This window comes from Varanus komodoensis, unplaced genomic scaffold (assembly GCF_004798865.1).
Source record: "Varanus komodoensis strain SLA01 unplaced genomic scaffold, ASM479886v1 scaffold8, whole genome shotgun sequence".
NCBI classification, from domain to species: domain Eukaryota; kingdom Metazoa; phylum Chordata; class Lepidosauria; order Squamata; family Varanidae; genus Varanus; species Varanus komodoensis.
This window is the reverse complement of record NW_025336481.1, coordinates 5,762,364-5,778,935: the sequence shown is the minus strand read 5'-3', so window position 1 is coordinate 5,778,935 and position 16,572 is coordinate 5,762,364. Positions and strand designations below refer to the sequence as shown.

Here is a 16,572-nt window from a genome sequence, read left to right as displayed (position 1 = left end):
TCAACCTTACTCACTTTCATTGCAGCTTTCCCCTGGGAGCAAGGCACTAGGGAAAGCACTCACTGAGGACTATAATAGTCGTGGGTCCATCAAGAAGGCCAAGCCAGTAGCCGCCAACCCTCAAAGCAGCCTCTACAAGGCCATTCCCATCAGGTCCTTTTGCCAGCATCTCTTGGTGGAGACCGGGTGAGAGCGGAAGTTGCCCAGGGGCCCAGGTGCTAAGGGAAAAAAATGAGATGACATCACACTTGCTAAGTAGGTATTATTTATTAAGGCTTGTATTCTCCTAGAGGAAAAGTTAATCTGATGCTGCCCCATCACTTCTTACATCAGAAGCAACAGTCCAGAGACAAAGCTATAGATTCTAAATACAAGTCTAAATGATACAGCTTAAACTTTCATTTAAATTGGAGGTCCTCTTGAGTAAATAGTTTTCAGAAGATATTTGCTTTCTAATATAAGTAAAAGATCCTCTACAATAAACACGTGCAGATTCGGTGTGCTAGAGCAACAGGCATGGGCACCAAGAATTCATGCTAAATTTGGAAACTCCGGTTGATGGCCAGTTCTTCGACAGCTCTCTCATTCCACAAAAACATGACAGCAAATTCCGTTTCTTAAAACAGTTGTTTTTACTCATCCAACAGAAAAAAATAGACACACACAGTCAATTATAAACATCTGAAGCATAATCCATCATATGAGTCTGTACTAAGATTCTATATTAAAGCTCACCATTATCTGTAAAAAATTTAAGTGGCATTTTAAGGTGGGGGAGAGATGAAGAAAGAAAAAAGGGGACAGATTAAAAACAAGGTGTGTAATGGCATTATTGGAAAGCTGGAAAAAATCTTTTAAAAGCCACACTGCCCCAAGCCCCTACAATTATGAACCCATTATGTAAATCATTAAAAGCTACAAAACAAAACTGCTGGCAGAGAGCAAAATGGCTCACCTTTTTCTTGCAGAATATGATGTATCGCAAATCCCCACTAAAAAGCACTAGTTCACCAAATAAGGAAGCCATTTTGAGACATTATAATGTATAATCCATGAGGAATATTTCATATGCAAGGTCTAATAAAAGTAACAGCAAATGCACAATTGTGCTTGTGCGGTTTCCATTTTTGCACTTGCATGTGAAGTGATCCTTGTGAATCTGGGCCTTTTCGTTAGCCCCCACCCCCCAAGAATAACAGAAACTGAAAAAGTGAACTATACAACGTGAACCAAGCTTAGCCATATTGAAGTCAATGCTTTTGATATGGGTTATTTCTCCAAACTAACTTAAAAGGACACCAACAACAAAAATCAACTTGTTTTTATGCTTGCCATAGAGAATCAAGGAAATTGTAGGGATGGTGAGACAAGAGGATCTGTAGCACATAAATATAAAATTATGGTGACTTTTCAGATTAGAAACATAATTTGTGCTGAAGTAAGTTCTAAGAAGTCTTTGGGAATACTAATATTTTCAGAATATTCAATTACAGATTAACTTGTTTACAACTTAAAAAATTAAAAAACAGAACACACCTTTATTAATGGATTCTACACCATTTTACATAGAAAAGGTACAAATTAATGCATATTCACCTGGGCAAAAACAAGAAAATAAAAACACACTACAGTGTACTTAAAAGATGCAAGTATTTAATTTCCCCTGCACAAAAAGATATTGGAGCTGAAAGCTTTACAGTCTCCTGATGCTGGAATACAGCACCAGAGTACTTTTTAAAAAGATTCAATTTTTCATAATCAAATTTAATATCAGTTCTAGTATATATATATTTATAGCAAACCATATATATGTTTATTCTTATTGTTTATTTCGATTCTGACGTTCCTGTAAAGAGAAAAACATCCAATTAGAATGTAAAACACCTATTAAAACGCTTGTGCCAATCTTAAGATGAATGGCCATGAAGCAAAGTTGAAGGAACAGGGCATGCAATTCTCTCTATGTCTGATTCACTCTAGCTGTCCAATGGACACAGAAGCCTCCCTGTGGAGCAGCAGAATTTCCCATTAAGATTTGCATCCAGTGATACAATCCTGCTAGGCTTTCACTTCTTGCAGAACCCCCGTTTTCGTCCTTGTACAAGTGCCACACTCAATTACCTTGTGCCTTTGCAACCTAGTGCGCAAGCTTCCGCACAAAATGTGTTCAAGAAGTCCTTGAACAAACTGTTCTGCACAATGCGCTACACAAGTCTTTGCACTAGGTGTTCCACGAACTGTCCCAAATATTGTGTTAGCCAACATGCCGTCGGAAAAGTTACAAGAGTGGCATCATTCTGCTAATGGCTGCATTTCGTCATTACTAATCCTACCTCCTACCAGACTGCATCATTGCAAGTCCTCTTTGAAACTCAGGGGCATCCCAAAAGCAGTTACCACTATGGAAATATTCCAAGTTTTAGGTTTTCCAAAAGCTGCTCCTCTTAAACCAGCCTGTTGTTCATACTATAGGAGACAACTACAGCGCCCGGTTTGGGGATTGGCTAAGCAGCCCTACACCCAAACAGACAGAACACGCACTTGCTTATTATGGAGGAACAGCTTCAAAGCTATCACTCAAGTAGCACCGGTAATCTCACTCACACACATTATTTCTTTGGACCGTGGCCCAAGCATCTTGACTGAACTACAAGTATGCTTTAAATTAAAGCAAATTAAACACTGGCCTAAGCCCTTATTTCTGGATGCTTAAAATTAGCCTGATTTAAGGGGAACGTAAAATGACACTGATGTACCTCCAAGCACTATTCATGAAACCAAACCTGACATTTCCTTAATATTAAGGTAAATTATTATTGTAGCATTGGACAAAGTAATTTTGTTTTATAATTTAGTATGAAAACAAGTGATGCTATGGAAAGCTTCACTTTGAGAAACAGTACATTATCCTCTGCCCTCAGGGAACTATGAGATGGAAGCATTTCAGGTAACAATTGACCCTGGACAAAAGGGCAGAAACTTCCAACTTAATGTTCTTCTTGGACAGCATTATATAGCTATCACATTCTCAGATTTCTCTGTAATTTTTTGACTACAAGCTTTAATGAGAATCAACATGACACCTGAGAAACTGCTTCCACTTAGTCAAGTAGGAGAAGGTGCAAGTAGAGCAGCTCAAAACATTTGCTCTGGTTTCCTGGATGTGTGTACAAGACTATCTTCTGGAGTGAAGCTAAGGAAGGGTACCGTCTACTTTGCATGACCAGTTTATTCTCACTTCTAACATTTTGCTTGTATCACACCCTCCAATTCTCCTACTCCATTCTTGACTTCCATAAATCCATGAGCATCTCTTATCTCTTGTCTTACTAGTAGCATTAGCAAATTTCATTTTGTAACATTTAAAACATTTTAGTGTATTTTACTTTCCAGATTTATATGACTGCTGGACTGTGACTGCACTAAATGGGCATGTATTATAACAGTAAAGGTTTACTTCGGACATAAAACCCATTTTCAGTTGACTCCCACCATTCTGGTGCTTTCTTTCTTATTTCCTGAAAATTGTGCAGCTGTGTATGCTTTCTTTAAAGTTCTAGGTGCCAGGATTTTCAGTCTCCCTGGGCTGTTACATATTGCTACAAATGATTAGTTGCAACTATTTGTAAAGTTGGTGCACTTGCTGAGTGTGTACTGATAAAGAAGTCCACTTTGCTAAATTTAGGTCAAGATCCAAACTGGTATAAGCAGCTGCTTCACTGGCTCATGGAACCTTTCCAGGTCTTCCTTAAAGTAACATCTCCGCATGGACTGCCAAAGACCAGGGGCTCCCCAGAGCAGAAGAGAAGTCACAAGAGGCTGCAATAAGAATGTCTGCCTCTTCCCACGTGCAAACAGAAGCACTTACTGTTCAATACAGGGAGAGCTGGTGGGTTTGGATTTCACCCTCAGTTCTTCCAGGACCTGGAGCAGAACACCCTACACCTTCATCAACACACCTATGAATCTAGGCCACCTTTGAAGGCTCAGACCCATCCAAGCTATTTAAATTACAAATAGTTACATGTGTGGTTGCTGACAGTCTGCACCTTAAATCTACAGTCCAAAAAAGAACAACTCAGACATAGGGTTCCGCATAAGGCTACTTCCAAAGGAAGGTGGGGTATAGATGCCACTGCTATCACCATCACATTTCAAGTACAGGCTTCTAAAGAATAAAACAGGCACCCTTAGACTCACCCACCATCCAGTATTTCCTTCCCCCATTTAATAAAATATTCCAAAGCCAGTTTACCTTTCTCACCACCTCTTCCTCCTCCTGGCGCTTTTCATAATGAGAAAAGTCATCAAAGATGGAGGTGGTATGCTTGTATGTAGCAATAATTTTAAGCACTTGCTTTGCTTTTTCTAAGGGCACCTCCTGAGTATCACGGGAGTTTGTAACGGGTTTGTTGTCATTGTTCTCCAGCCTGATATGTCGGAGCTGATTGTTGGGCACATCTTTCACGAAGATCCACTTGACATCGAACTTCCCCTTCCATTTGTCCTGAGACCAGACCCCAGCACTGGTGCCATAGTCCACCGATGACTTCATCTCCGCCACCCCGCAAAAATGCCCACTGCCATTGACACTGAAGAGCAAGTAGACCGGCCCCTTGCTATTCATAGAGCGGAAAGCACTGTCCAAACGCTTGTTGCCGTGTTCTGTGCTACACCAAATGGAGTATTTGATGGAACGATGAATGTCATCCTCGGAATAGCTCTTTATTATGAATACACGCCCATTTTTAAGGTTCCACTCAAAATCCTTAGGGTTGTAACTGTGTGCTGCTTTCAGTTTTTCAAGGACAGGATGGGATTCGCCACTTGGGATGGAGTTAGCTGGGGTAGCGCCAGGCGAGTTGCTCTCATTACCAGTTCCTGCACTTTGACCAAAAGCTGCATTTCTGTTGCGCGGCGCCACCCACCGGTTCTGTGGTGGCGGCGGCGGCGGCTGAGGGTTCTGATATGGCAGCTGGGTCAGCGGAGGTGGCTGGGCAGGAATAGGCTGAATAATTTGTGGCTGTGGGACTGACTGAGGAGAAGGGATCTGCTGAGGAGTTGGGACTTTGGCCACTGGACCTTTATTATCCCACGTGCCTATGTCCATGTTATGCTTAATGGGAGGTGGAGGTAAAGCCCCACCTATTACAGGCCCACTTTTTGCTTTCATCTTGGGCTGAGGTTTTGCAGGTTTGCTGGCAATAGCAGCCCAAGAAGTTGGCTTGGAAACAGGCAGGTTTATACTTGAGCCACCATTGCCAGACAAAGTGCCTGTCATCCCAGCACTGTTCGCCACTGACCCTACCGTTTTCACTGCAGACGTTGTAACATCCCCTCCAATTTTCAGTCCAACCATTCCTTGTTCAATGCTGTTCATCCCGGGAGCTTTATTTAAAGTCTCACTGTGGAATCCAGTCTGCCCATCCACAATGGTACCACCCAGAGAGCTGGGTGGGTAGCTGTAGCTACTTCCATAGGCAGAATTCTGAGTCTGCTGCCCTTGAGACCCACTCGTTCCCCATGCGGAGAAAGGCGGATTTTCCGGGAAAAAGTTAAATCTGTGTGGGTAGATGCTGTTCCCCAGTCCACCTGGCTGTCCAAACACAGCATCATGCATGAAATGGTGGTCACCGTTACTGAGTTGTCCATAAGTAGTGAGGTATGGGATAGGAGGGTCTCCTCCAGTTGACCATGGTGCTTCACTGAGAGAGTAGGGAAAGCCAATAGAAGGCGGATAATAACTGGACAGGTAGGGATCTGTCATTGATGGATAGCTGTTGTTCTGTTAAAAACAAGAAGTCAGAGATTTGTGATGCTATTCGAATCAGAAAGTATGCTTTTAAAAAGCTCAAATCCTCTGCAGTCACTACCACATGCATAGCATTTTAATAATTGCTTTTTAACAGTTAGACTAAAATTTATTTCTTAGATAACAGAGCATTTCATAGGTTAACCCTCAAAGACATGGAGACTTTCACTGGGCATCTCTTAAATCTCCTCTAACTTTGGTAACCAGAGAGCTATGCTTAAGCTACATTTAAAGGCTGCAATGCCGTAATATGGAATCCCAGAGTCCTTTAAATGTTCTCAAACAGTACACCAACATTATTCAGCCATATTGCAAAATATTAATTAAAAAAGGATTCTTCTAAAAAAACTGTCTTGTTTGAAATAAAATTCAGTCTTCTAGGTAAACCATCAAAAATGCTAGGAAGAAATTTTTAATACAAATCCGTCTCCACTGAGAGTCCCATTTACCTCCCTGTGAAACTTGTACCCTCTGCTCTTCCACCTCAGATTTAGTTACCAAACCATGCTACTACTTCCTACATAACTTTGTAAATTCTGACCTTTTATAAAAATTCATTCTCACAACTCTAGTCCATACACCAGCTATTTCCACTAACATTCTTCAGTCATCTTACCTACCCCGAATTCTGTTGCCCTAACTGTCTGTCTAGCCAGGTATTTTGGTCATATACTGCAACCCACCATATTCTGCCTCAGGGTAGATATGATTTAAATCAGATCGATTTAAATCAGTCACCAATAAGACTAGATTTAAATCATGGTTTTCTGCATAATTTGCATGCATGCCTTGCCCATACGTAGAGGACCGTTATTAACATATTCCCAAACTAGGTCTCTTTTATGGCCTGCTGCCATTACAGAATTTTTCCTCCAGGGAAAGAATAATGTGATAAACCTCAGGCTACACACAAAAAGACTCAAAGACTTGTGGAGTATTCTGCTCAAAGGGTTTTACTTTTATTTTACTGCTTGCCCCTCCCTCCTCAAACTTAACTTCTTGTGCAAATCTATTCCACTCCCAACAAGTTGCTTCTTTTTTTTTTTTTTTTTTTGGAAGCTTCACATTTCAGAGGCAAGGGGATGATTCTGTGTACATAGATTTGCAAAGGAACAATGGGATTAAGGTTTTTTTCTCAACTCTGTATGTTTATTTCATAACATTTTTGCTGTGCAGAATGTCCATGCAATCTCTGTAGACATAAATTCACAGTTCTGAGAACTGTAAACCAAGCATCTGTGACAATATCTTTAAGTTAGAAAGATTGCCCAATAATCTTATAGAAACCTCTAGAAGAGAATGGCATTGTAAATGGATTAATGGAATTCATTTACCAAAAAATTTAAACGTTACATAATTAAAAACTAATTATTTCATGATGAATAACAGTTGGACTATAATATATCATAAACAGAAAACTATCTTTAGATAGATCTTTCCTCAAAAGGCATTTTATTAAAAAATCCAATTTAAATAAACTGATTTGTTACTGTATTTTTTAAAGCATTGATTCTTATCCACCCTGTTTCATGCCTTTTCTAATTTCTTGCAGTTCCCTCTTAACACTAAGTCATCTTCCTTTAAACTCACTTGTTTCCCTTATCCTCTAAGCTGCCTTTGCTTCCACACCCTTGCAATGTTCCATAACACAGCTGCAATGCCAACTTATCTTCATCTCTCTTCTCAAAGTCCAGCTCCCCCCTCCTTCTTTTTCCCTCCCAGGCCAGTCCCACCCTACTAGAGTTACTTTATTTAGAATAGTGCTATCTACCATGGCCCTCTGGTTTATCCTGCTCAAAACCATGAGGCCCCTTCAGCCAACAACCCATTTTTATTGTGAAAACTACCAGATTTTAGGACAAAAAAAGGTGTGTTTTATTCTTGCACTGAGGAAAAAAATTGTGAAAGGATATAGGAACATTCTCTAAATCCATTATTGCATTTTTACACATTAGCTTTCCTTAAGATGACATACATCACATGAGAGGGTAAACATATTCATACCTTTCCAAATTATGTAGACAATATAAACTTGGAAAAACAACAACACTCTATTCCAATTAGAAATGATCACAATTAAAAGTGATTTAAGCTAGCAGGTGTTCAACCTATAGTATTTCTGACCTCCGAAGCATTCCAAAATAATTGTAACCTAATGTCTAAAGTTTCCACATTGAGCAAGCAGGATAAAGCAGGGTCCCCTTTCTGGTAAACTATAAAGCTATTTTGCTCAGCTTGCACCAGGAGGTAAGAAATTATGCAGCGAACCCATTGCATTTCAGAAGCAGCCACAAAATGCAATGTATGCCAACAACCAACAGTATAAAACACTGATAAAATGGGATATGTGATATAGTAAGATAATATGTACACACAGAGAGCACATATAGTTTTTTATAGGTTCAAATTTTTAAAACCATATAACAGGGAAGTAATTTCTAAAGCACATCTAATTGTGTCTATGTTCTACCGTATTTTTCTGTGTATAAGATGCTACTTTTTCTTTAAAACATTTACTTAAAAAGGTGTGTCTTATACATGAGGGGGGACAGCCATGAGCGCACGGGGGGGGGACTGGTGTGCGGTGGGCAATGAGCACAGGTGGGGGCGTGGCGGCGCACAAAGGCAGTGAGCACAGGCGGGGAGCAGTGCGCACACGCGGGGGCCGGCGAAGCGGCGTGCGCAGGGCAGCTTGTTCGCTGGAGCTGGGTAGGAAAAGTGGGGGGCGTCCTATACATGGGGGCGTCTTATAGACGGAAAAATATGGTATGTACATTCATGTTGTTAATGGTAATCAGGGTTGTAACCAGTATGGCAGGGTCTGGGGGTCTTCCTTTGCCTTTCTGTTCCCCTCCAAGGCCAATCCTATCTTCATTTTAGCATTTTTTCCTTTTACATGGAATTCTATGTTTTAGAATACAGTCAACAGCACTGAAGCCTCTGGAATCACAATCTTAGCCTGGCAATTTACCTTTTCAATTTAGTTATCAGTCCACCCTGATAAGATGGCCCATATGTATGCAGTGCAACACAAGGAGCTTTCTGCAGAAAAAGTGACCAGATTCTTATTGGCAGTCACTGCCTCACCAACAACCAGTAGAAATCTAATATGCATTGCATGGAAGAACTGTGACACACATTAATGATGAGTGCCAGGTCTTACTGAACTTCTTCCAAGTTACCGTTCCCCACAGGAGTGGCTTGGGTCAATTTACACTGAGGAATGATTCAAAGCTTGGCACACAAATGATTCAGACTATGGAATTCTTGATATATGGAAGTCTACATTGAAAAGCACTACACATCATGATCCAAGATAACTATAGAGCCATGTGAATTAGAAAAATGCAGCTATATCAATCACAGGTATTTGGAGATCTACTAAAATGCAGACATATCATTTTAAAACATTTCCATGCCGCCCCCATCGCAACAAAGCCTTGGGGCGGCTCACAACAAAATCGGGGCGGCTCACAACAAAAATGGTTACTGGGTAGGTCAGCTATGCATTACCTCCAGTACTGGAGGCAGTTTGCCTCTGCGTACGAGTTGCTGCAGCACATGAGAGGCCAGGCTGACCAATGTAAGAACAGAACACTGGTCTGGACAGGCCTTTGGTCTGCTCCAAAGGCTGTTTGTCCACTGTCAGAAATGACAAAATGTTGTAGGCCAAAGCCTCTGGAGAGCACCAGGCTGAGGAAGGTCTATTTAATCCATTTTTGGGAAAAATAGATTAGTTAGAAAGCTAAAGGTTTAGCACAGAAGATCTGAAGATAACCTAGTCCAACACAGTGTAATGAAGCAACAGCTGCTGCATTCAACTATCCCCATCCATCTCTCTCCATTATCATCTGAAGTACAGTGTGACATTAGCATACAGTGGAAAGGGTCCTATTACGGCATGCCCAAGTTGCCGGAAAGTAACCTTCCCTCCCCAGCCCCAAAGCCCTCCAGTATTCAGCCCAGTCCCAGTTTTAAGGAGCCTCCCCAGTTTCTGAAGCATTGCTGAGAGATGCAGGAGCAGGGCTGGGAAGTCCCTTTCACCAGTTCTGTCTGTTCCAGTGGCAGAAAGACACTGCTCAGTTCAACTCTAGGAGTAATTTCAGCTGACAAGCAAACTGCATCACACACATTACTTTACTGGGTAAGACAACATTCCCCAAGTCATACTCAACCTGACAAAGAAGGAAACACATGCTCAGTTTCTAATCCTGAAGAGAATGATTTAAATAAAAGGGTCCACAGCTGCTCCACATTGTGTCACCTAAGATACCATATAAAAAGAACTAGCATACTATGCTGAAAGTAGGACACCTGGGCCTGAATGAGCGCAATTCAGGATGAAGTCTCATGGTGGCTATGAAGGCCAATGGGAAGCCTTTACAGAGAAATTATTCCCACACAGGACTATCACAAGGATGAAATTGGTTAAAAACGTAAATCATTCCAGAAGCTGGAAATTGCTGAAAAGGTCTACAGCCAGAACTATTACTGAGATACATACATATTCATCAAGATCAAAGAGAATGAGAAAAGTTGGGCCAACCTTTTCAGTAAGACTTACATTAGCTAGTTCATCTACAGTAGTTTAACACCCAAGAGTACGAAGGAGCTCATTTCCCTTAAGGGGGGGAGGGTGAAGGCAGGCTATTTATACTCAAAGTGTACTCAGTGCTTGATCTATGTGACCAAAGGTCAAACTACATGTGATGTCAAAGTTTCAGGATGGAATTCCTGGCAGCTTTTTATTTTGCGAAAGGATCAACACTGTGAGGGGTGGGGTGGGAAGGAGGGGTGAAGCTTTCTCCACCCACACTCCAAATCACATTCCTGAGGCTGCTGGGGGGCAAGGGAATTATATGCTTAAGCCCCAATCAGCACTGACCATTTGACATGCTGCCTAATCCTAATGTGAATTGTATTCCAAAACTCCTTGGGGAGAAACACAGCAGGCAAGCAAGTCTACAGTTCTGGCTTTCTTCCACACCCTCTCCCTTCCGCAGGTAACTCTGGAACATGAGCTTTTCAGAAGCTAGTTTTTGTTTTTTTTGGCTGATGCCTAACTAAAAGAATTCCCTGTAGATGAAAATGTATTTATTTCAAGCATTTTAAGATATTAGCATCCTGAACATTAACTGATCGGAACCAGAGATTGACCTTTACTTAATAAAGGATTTTAAAACAAAATCCACAACATTCTAAGGTGGCAGGTAGTCATACTGACCTATCTGAGCCAGTGGTGGGCTGGTTACCTGAAATCAGATGGAGTGCAGCACCAGTTTCAGCTCCACAATACAGGAAAAAGGTTTTTTTTTTTTTCTTAAAAAAGCTGCCTAACTTCCTGATGAACTACACTCCCTAAAAGCTATTTTTTTAAAAAATCAGATCATTTTCCAGTAGCAATTACTAACCTGATTTGACTGTCCAGAAAGGTAAGGCTCAAAATCGTTGTCATGAACTGTATTCTTTTGGTGAAGAGAACCATTTTGTACTGAAACAAAAGAGCTGCAATTATAACAATATACATTCTGAGGTTTCAATAAATTTCCATTTCTCAAAGCATAATGACAGCATATGTAAATAAAGCAGTGTTCGTCCTATGGCCTTGTCAATGCAAACAAGGTAAATGGATCCAATTGCAAGACAATCTGGAGGGGGGGGAACCTTCCCCAGGCATTCAAGATCCTAACGTTTCTTATAAAACCAGCCTGAGTGGCAGTTATTGAGCAGTTTGCAAGCAGGTTTTTCAACAACGTGCTACACTATTTTGGCAAGAACAGGAATAACACTCATACAATACACTAACATATACTTCTCTTGTGAAGAAAACTGGGCAGCTTAGTAAGTAAGAGCAGAAATCTGAGAGGCCTCCAGATCAGCTAGGCATGCCAGAAGTGGTCAGTAAAATGCTAGCTGAGTGGTCTTTGAAGTTCAGGCTTTCGTATCCTTCTGTGTAAACTGGAGTATATATGCTTTTCTATTAGGCAAGATAAATCCAGATAAGGATACTTCTTTATTTTAGACTGCCCGTTGTTCTTGATTAATGCTTATAATTAGCAAGTATATCTGAACCACTCAGCTTTTTAGACTGTGCCCTAGGGAACCTGAGATTCCTTGAAGGGTCATCAAAGGTTCCTCTAACAGCCACTAATACAGAGAAGCTTCCCTGAAAGACAGGTTGCGTGTCATTACAGATTATCCTTCATGCAGAACAGTGCTAGGTATGTTCTCCAGTGTATTCTCCATACACAGTGAGACACCTGGCCAGTACTCTGCGTGAAATGAGCAGGCATCCTAGAACATGCTGCAGGAGTATCATGGCCAACCAGATGATATGAAAAGGGGCCCCTGAGGGCTTGAAAGCCCCTCATAATTAAAACAAGTTAACAGATATATCAAAACTACCAGACAGTTTTATAAATTATGACAAATCCTCAGCCATGAAAGACATATCAAAGTCTGATCTTATACACAAGCAAAATCAGAAGGCATATTGCTAAGTTATACCTAATAAAAATTGAACTTCTATGGAATGACAAAAACAATCTGGAAAAAGGTTGCATTAGTCTAGGGGAGTTATACAATTTTAATGACTTACTATAATAATATAACAGGAAGCATTGTGCTTGCATGGACTGCTTTTAGGCACAAGATATTAAAGCCATTCAGGGCATAAAACTATGCCCCATGCCCCCAGTGCACATAGGGACTATGCCTATGTGCGTCCAATGCCCAGGACAACACACAGCGGTAGCAATCACTGCTATGTCTCATTCTGGCCATGTTACCTAGACCACCATTTAGCGTTATTTAGATAAAAACCCCAGGGAGGGAAGGAGGCTGGGCTGCCAACAGGAGTCCATGCAGTTTGGGCCCACCCTTCCCCTCCATAAAGCACACTCCTTTTTCTCCCTCAGAGGCCCAGCTGCAACCTTGCAGGAAGCAGTCAGTGTTCTGGAGCATGCTGAGAGTTGCATGCCTTTTCTTCTGTCTGAAGTTCCAGAAGATTGCGCCTTAAGAATGTTTTTCTTATTACAATATTGATATTACTAGAACCACAGTCATTGTACTATCAGTGTATTGTGGTTCTAGTATGGTATCCCTTCATGTCCCATATCTACTTGAAGTAGGAGGAATACTGATATGAATCAATTATGTGTTATTGTTTCCTACCACGACAGTTTAGAATTGGGTGGCCTATATTGTAGACAATTATACATATTATGATTCACATGTACAACATGATTTATAAGCAAGAATGTTTGCTTTCTAAACCTCAGCTTGTCAAATGCTGATTTTTATATACAGTCTCTGCACCTTGCTCTCATAGACAAGTTTAAACTTTGGGATAAATGCTCCAAAAATAGTTTCAGTGGAAAAAAAGAACAGTGATGTATTATACTATAATGACCAATTATATTCTGTTAACAGAAGAGGAAGTGGCTAATAGCAACATGACATTTGCATAAACTTGGATTTTTTAACTTCTCTTTTATAATAATTCTGCTTGCAAAGTCTGCACATCACTGTTGTTTATCATAAGTGGGAGATGAATACCTGTACTACAACAATGCAGAACAAATAGTTTCTTATTTTATATTTTAAAGCATGTAGTAATATGCTTTGGGAAAGCTTTTACTCTAAGAAGGTTAAACATCTATTACGTAAATAAACAAAAAAGTTAAAGCAAACCTCAGACTTAGGCGTTAATTCTTAGCTACTTACTCCTGAGTAGACTCAGGATTGCAGTACTAGGTTAATGACGCTTGGTTTTGCATACAGGTAGGATTTTGTAGCATTAAGAAAGCCACATTCCATCTGTGAAAGCCTAGTTCAGTATGTATTTAGTCTACAACTGCTTTCTTACCTTTATTATCCTGTCCTTTTGGTCTCTGTCATGTCACATGGTAAGATAAAAGAAAACAGATAATGCTTGTCACTAGAGTACAAAGCAAACGACAATTCTAATTTACATAGTGTAACTCATAATGCATTCACAATATTGCTATCTACACTAAGAGATAGGGCAAATCCATTAAAACATTTTCTAATTATAGTTTCCAATCACACTTTTTCCTAGCCTCCAAAGTTTGGACATCTGTTAACTCACTTGATGCCTACTGAATTATCTCACATTATTTGTGGCTAGTTCTAACTGGAAATGGTCAAGGGCATAGAAGAGGCACTATCAGGGACTTCCAAGGAATTAGTACAGAAAGTAACCTCAGCAGAACATCATTGTAAGGGTCAGGGATTGAGCCCAGCAGAAAGAGACAAGAAAATGCACAATGCCTCTGTACAAAAATAGAAACCTAGAGAGAAGAAAGCAAGGGATAAATTGCTAGTGACAACAAAACGAAGAGGGCTAACTTCTGCAGAAACTTATAGAAGGAAAGAGAAACTCCAAACCTTACATTATAACTGATCAAACATGGGAAATGTTAGCCTTAATGCAGATGTATGATATGAGGTAGAAACTTCTTAGTTCTCTTAGTGCCCCAGGCACAAAAGGAAAGGAAGAAGAGTAAGAGGTGAGTCAAGAAAAAAAGTATTAAATCTTGGGGAAGCCAGCAGTTAAGCATGCACACAAACCAAGAAGTAGAGTGCTAGAGAACACAGCACACAAAGAATAAGGCAAGAAGAGGTGGCTGAGACAAAAAATGAACATGAGGGGAGGTCACCCGTGCTGCAGATACTTATGTAGAACTGATGTAGTTCTGCACATAAGAATATGAATTCTCCAATCTAAATTTCATTTCAGCCATGACTTCATTAGGTAGGCAAGTCACTACCTCTCACCCTCAGACTCTTGCATTATAAGGATATTACTTGCCTAAGAATTGCTGTAAGAGTTCGTAAGATAAAGATCATCTAAACACTCCAAACAAGTATATAAAAGTCATAGAACGACAATAATAATAATGATGATGATGATGATGGAAGGAAGTGTGTTTGCAAGCAGACTGAGCTTCCTAAAAGCAAAGACAGGAAGAAAAGAAATACTAAGTTCCTCCAGTCAGATGAGGGAGTGTGCTGCACACATTTTTTTGAAGTTAACACGCAGGAAAAGAAAAGGGAGAAATAGGATGGCCACTGACACAACACATAACTCTAACAAGAGTAGCAGAGACCCCACTTCCCAAAACCGAATGTTGGGCTGCAGTGCAGCCAAGAGTGGCTTAGAGAAGGCAGAGAGATGACAGAGAAATGACCAAATGCCTGCCCTGGGGCAGATGCTCAAGAAGGGAACAACGGGAAAACCAACGGAGACTAAACATGGTAAGGAGGTAACCAAACACAAGGCCTGGCAAATAAACAGTGACCTAAATAGAAGGTCCAAACTATATAACTTGGGCCATGGAAGTTGTGAGAGATGCAAAGTATTTGGAATATGGACGAGTAGAGAAACATAATATCCAAGGTTGTGCTCTCCAAAGGGGCCCTGAACAGTGGTTTTAGGTGGCTGGTTCACATATTGCACAAGTGAAACTGCAGATTTACCTCCAAATGGATACTCAGAGCCCCAGCCAAGTTCCCTAAGGGAACCGGCAACATGAGTATCAGAGGTGTCCAGTGTCTGGCACATCCTCAAATTGAGCAGACACCTCAAACATCTCAGGTGCACAGCTCTCAAAGCATGATGCTCATAGCCACCCCTCCTTGGCTGCATGTATCTGTGTGTGGGGGAGAGACACACACAGACATGAAAGGCACAGCCAAACTCAGAAGGGGGCAAAACAAAGGCCTGAAAGGGCAGGAGAGGAAAAGCCAAGACGAATGAAGCCTTATACTGTACAGGGGAGCCACCAGGCTTTCCCCAGGCGGATGTGCTGGGCTACCTCTTCCACCGGCCTGGTAATGATGGGAACTGTTGTTGACCCCATCTGGCCGGTACCAGACACCGCTGATCCATATTCAAGCACGAGGGGTGCGAGGAAAAGACGAGAGTTTCTCTGGAGCACGCAGCCCGAAAGGAGCGCGCGTGGCCCACCCAGGGAGGCTTGCTGAGTGCCAGGAAGAAAGAAAGGCAGGCAGGCGGGCAGGCAGGCAGAGGAGGGCGGGACGAGCGCAAGAGAAGGGCCGGGGGTTCCACGGCAAGCGAGCAGCTGCCGCGGAGTGGGGAAGGGAGGCGCTGCCCCTGCTGCCCTCCCGCCCCCAGTGACCCACTTACCTGGGGGTCAACGCTGGTGGCAGACATCTCTCATGCGCCCTGAAGTGGGGAGGGGGCGGGGGAGGAGGAGGAGGAGGAGGGAGGGGAGGGGGCGCGGCCAGGCACGAGCGCGCAGCAAGGGTGGGCAGCGTGGGGGTGCCTGTGCGCGGTCGGGGAGCAGGGGAGGGGCGCGTGGCTGGGTGGTCGGGGCTCCCCCCTCCCGTCGCTTGCTTTTCCCGGGAGGAGGGAGTGCGGCTGACTGGCTGGGGGGGGGGGGGAAGGGGACCCCCCGGGGGCCCGGGGGGGGGGGGGGGGGGGAGCTCCGGCCAAGGAGGGGGAGGGGGAGGGAAGAGGGCCGCGCGCACGCGCGCTGGTTCGCTCGTCCGTGCGCGCGCGGGATCCTTCTCTCACATCGCTCGCCTCCACACACGGAGACCTGCCGCCGCCCGCTCGTTTCCCCCTTGCCCTCTCTCGTCGCTCCTTCTCTCGCTCTTGGCCCGAAGGGTGGCGGGTCTACCCTCCCCTTCTGCCGCCTCCTCGCCTCTCCTTGAAGCGGGGCTGGGCGAGAGGGGAGACGACGGGCACTTATTTGCCAGCCGGAGAAGGCTCC

General features: G+C 42.5%; 1 protein-coding gene across 1 annotated transcript; it reads right to left on the bottom strand.

Moving 5' to 3' along the window:
* Nucleotides 1–248: 248 nt before the first annotated feature.
* On the bottom strand, nucleotides 249–16,242 carry YTHDF1 (YTH N6-methyladenosine RNA binding protein 1). Its single transcript, XM_044455317.1, has 5 exons — nucleotides 15,984–16,242; nucleotides 13,680–13,704; nucleotides 11,224–11,303; nucleotides 4,256–5,785; nucleotides 249–1,846 (listed from the first exon to the last, which is right to left on the bottom strand). The coding sequence occupies exons 1-5, from the start codon at nucleotides 16,008–16,010 to the stop codon at nucleotides 1,820–1,822; spliced, it is 1,689 nt and encodes a 562-aa protein (XP_044311252.1). The 5' UTR covers nucleotides 16,011–16,242; the 3' UTR covers nucleotides 249–1,819.
* Nucleotides 16,243–16,572: the final 330 nt, after the last annotated feature.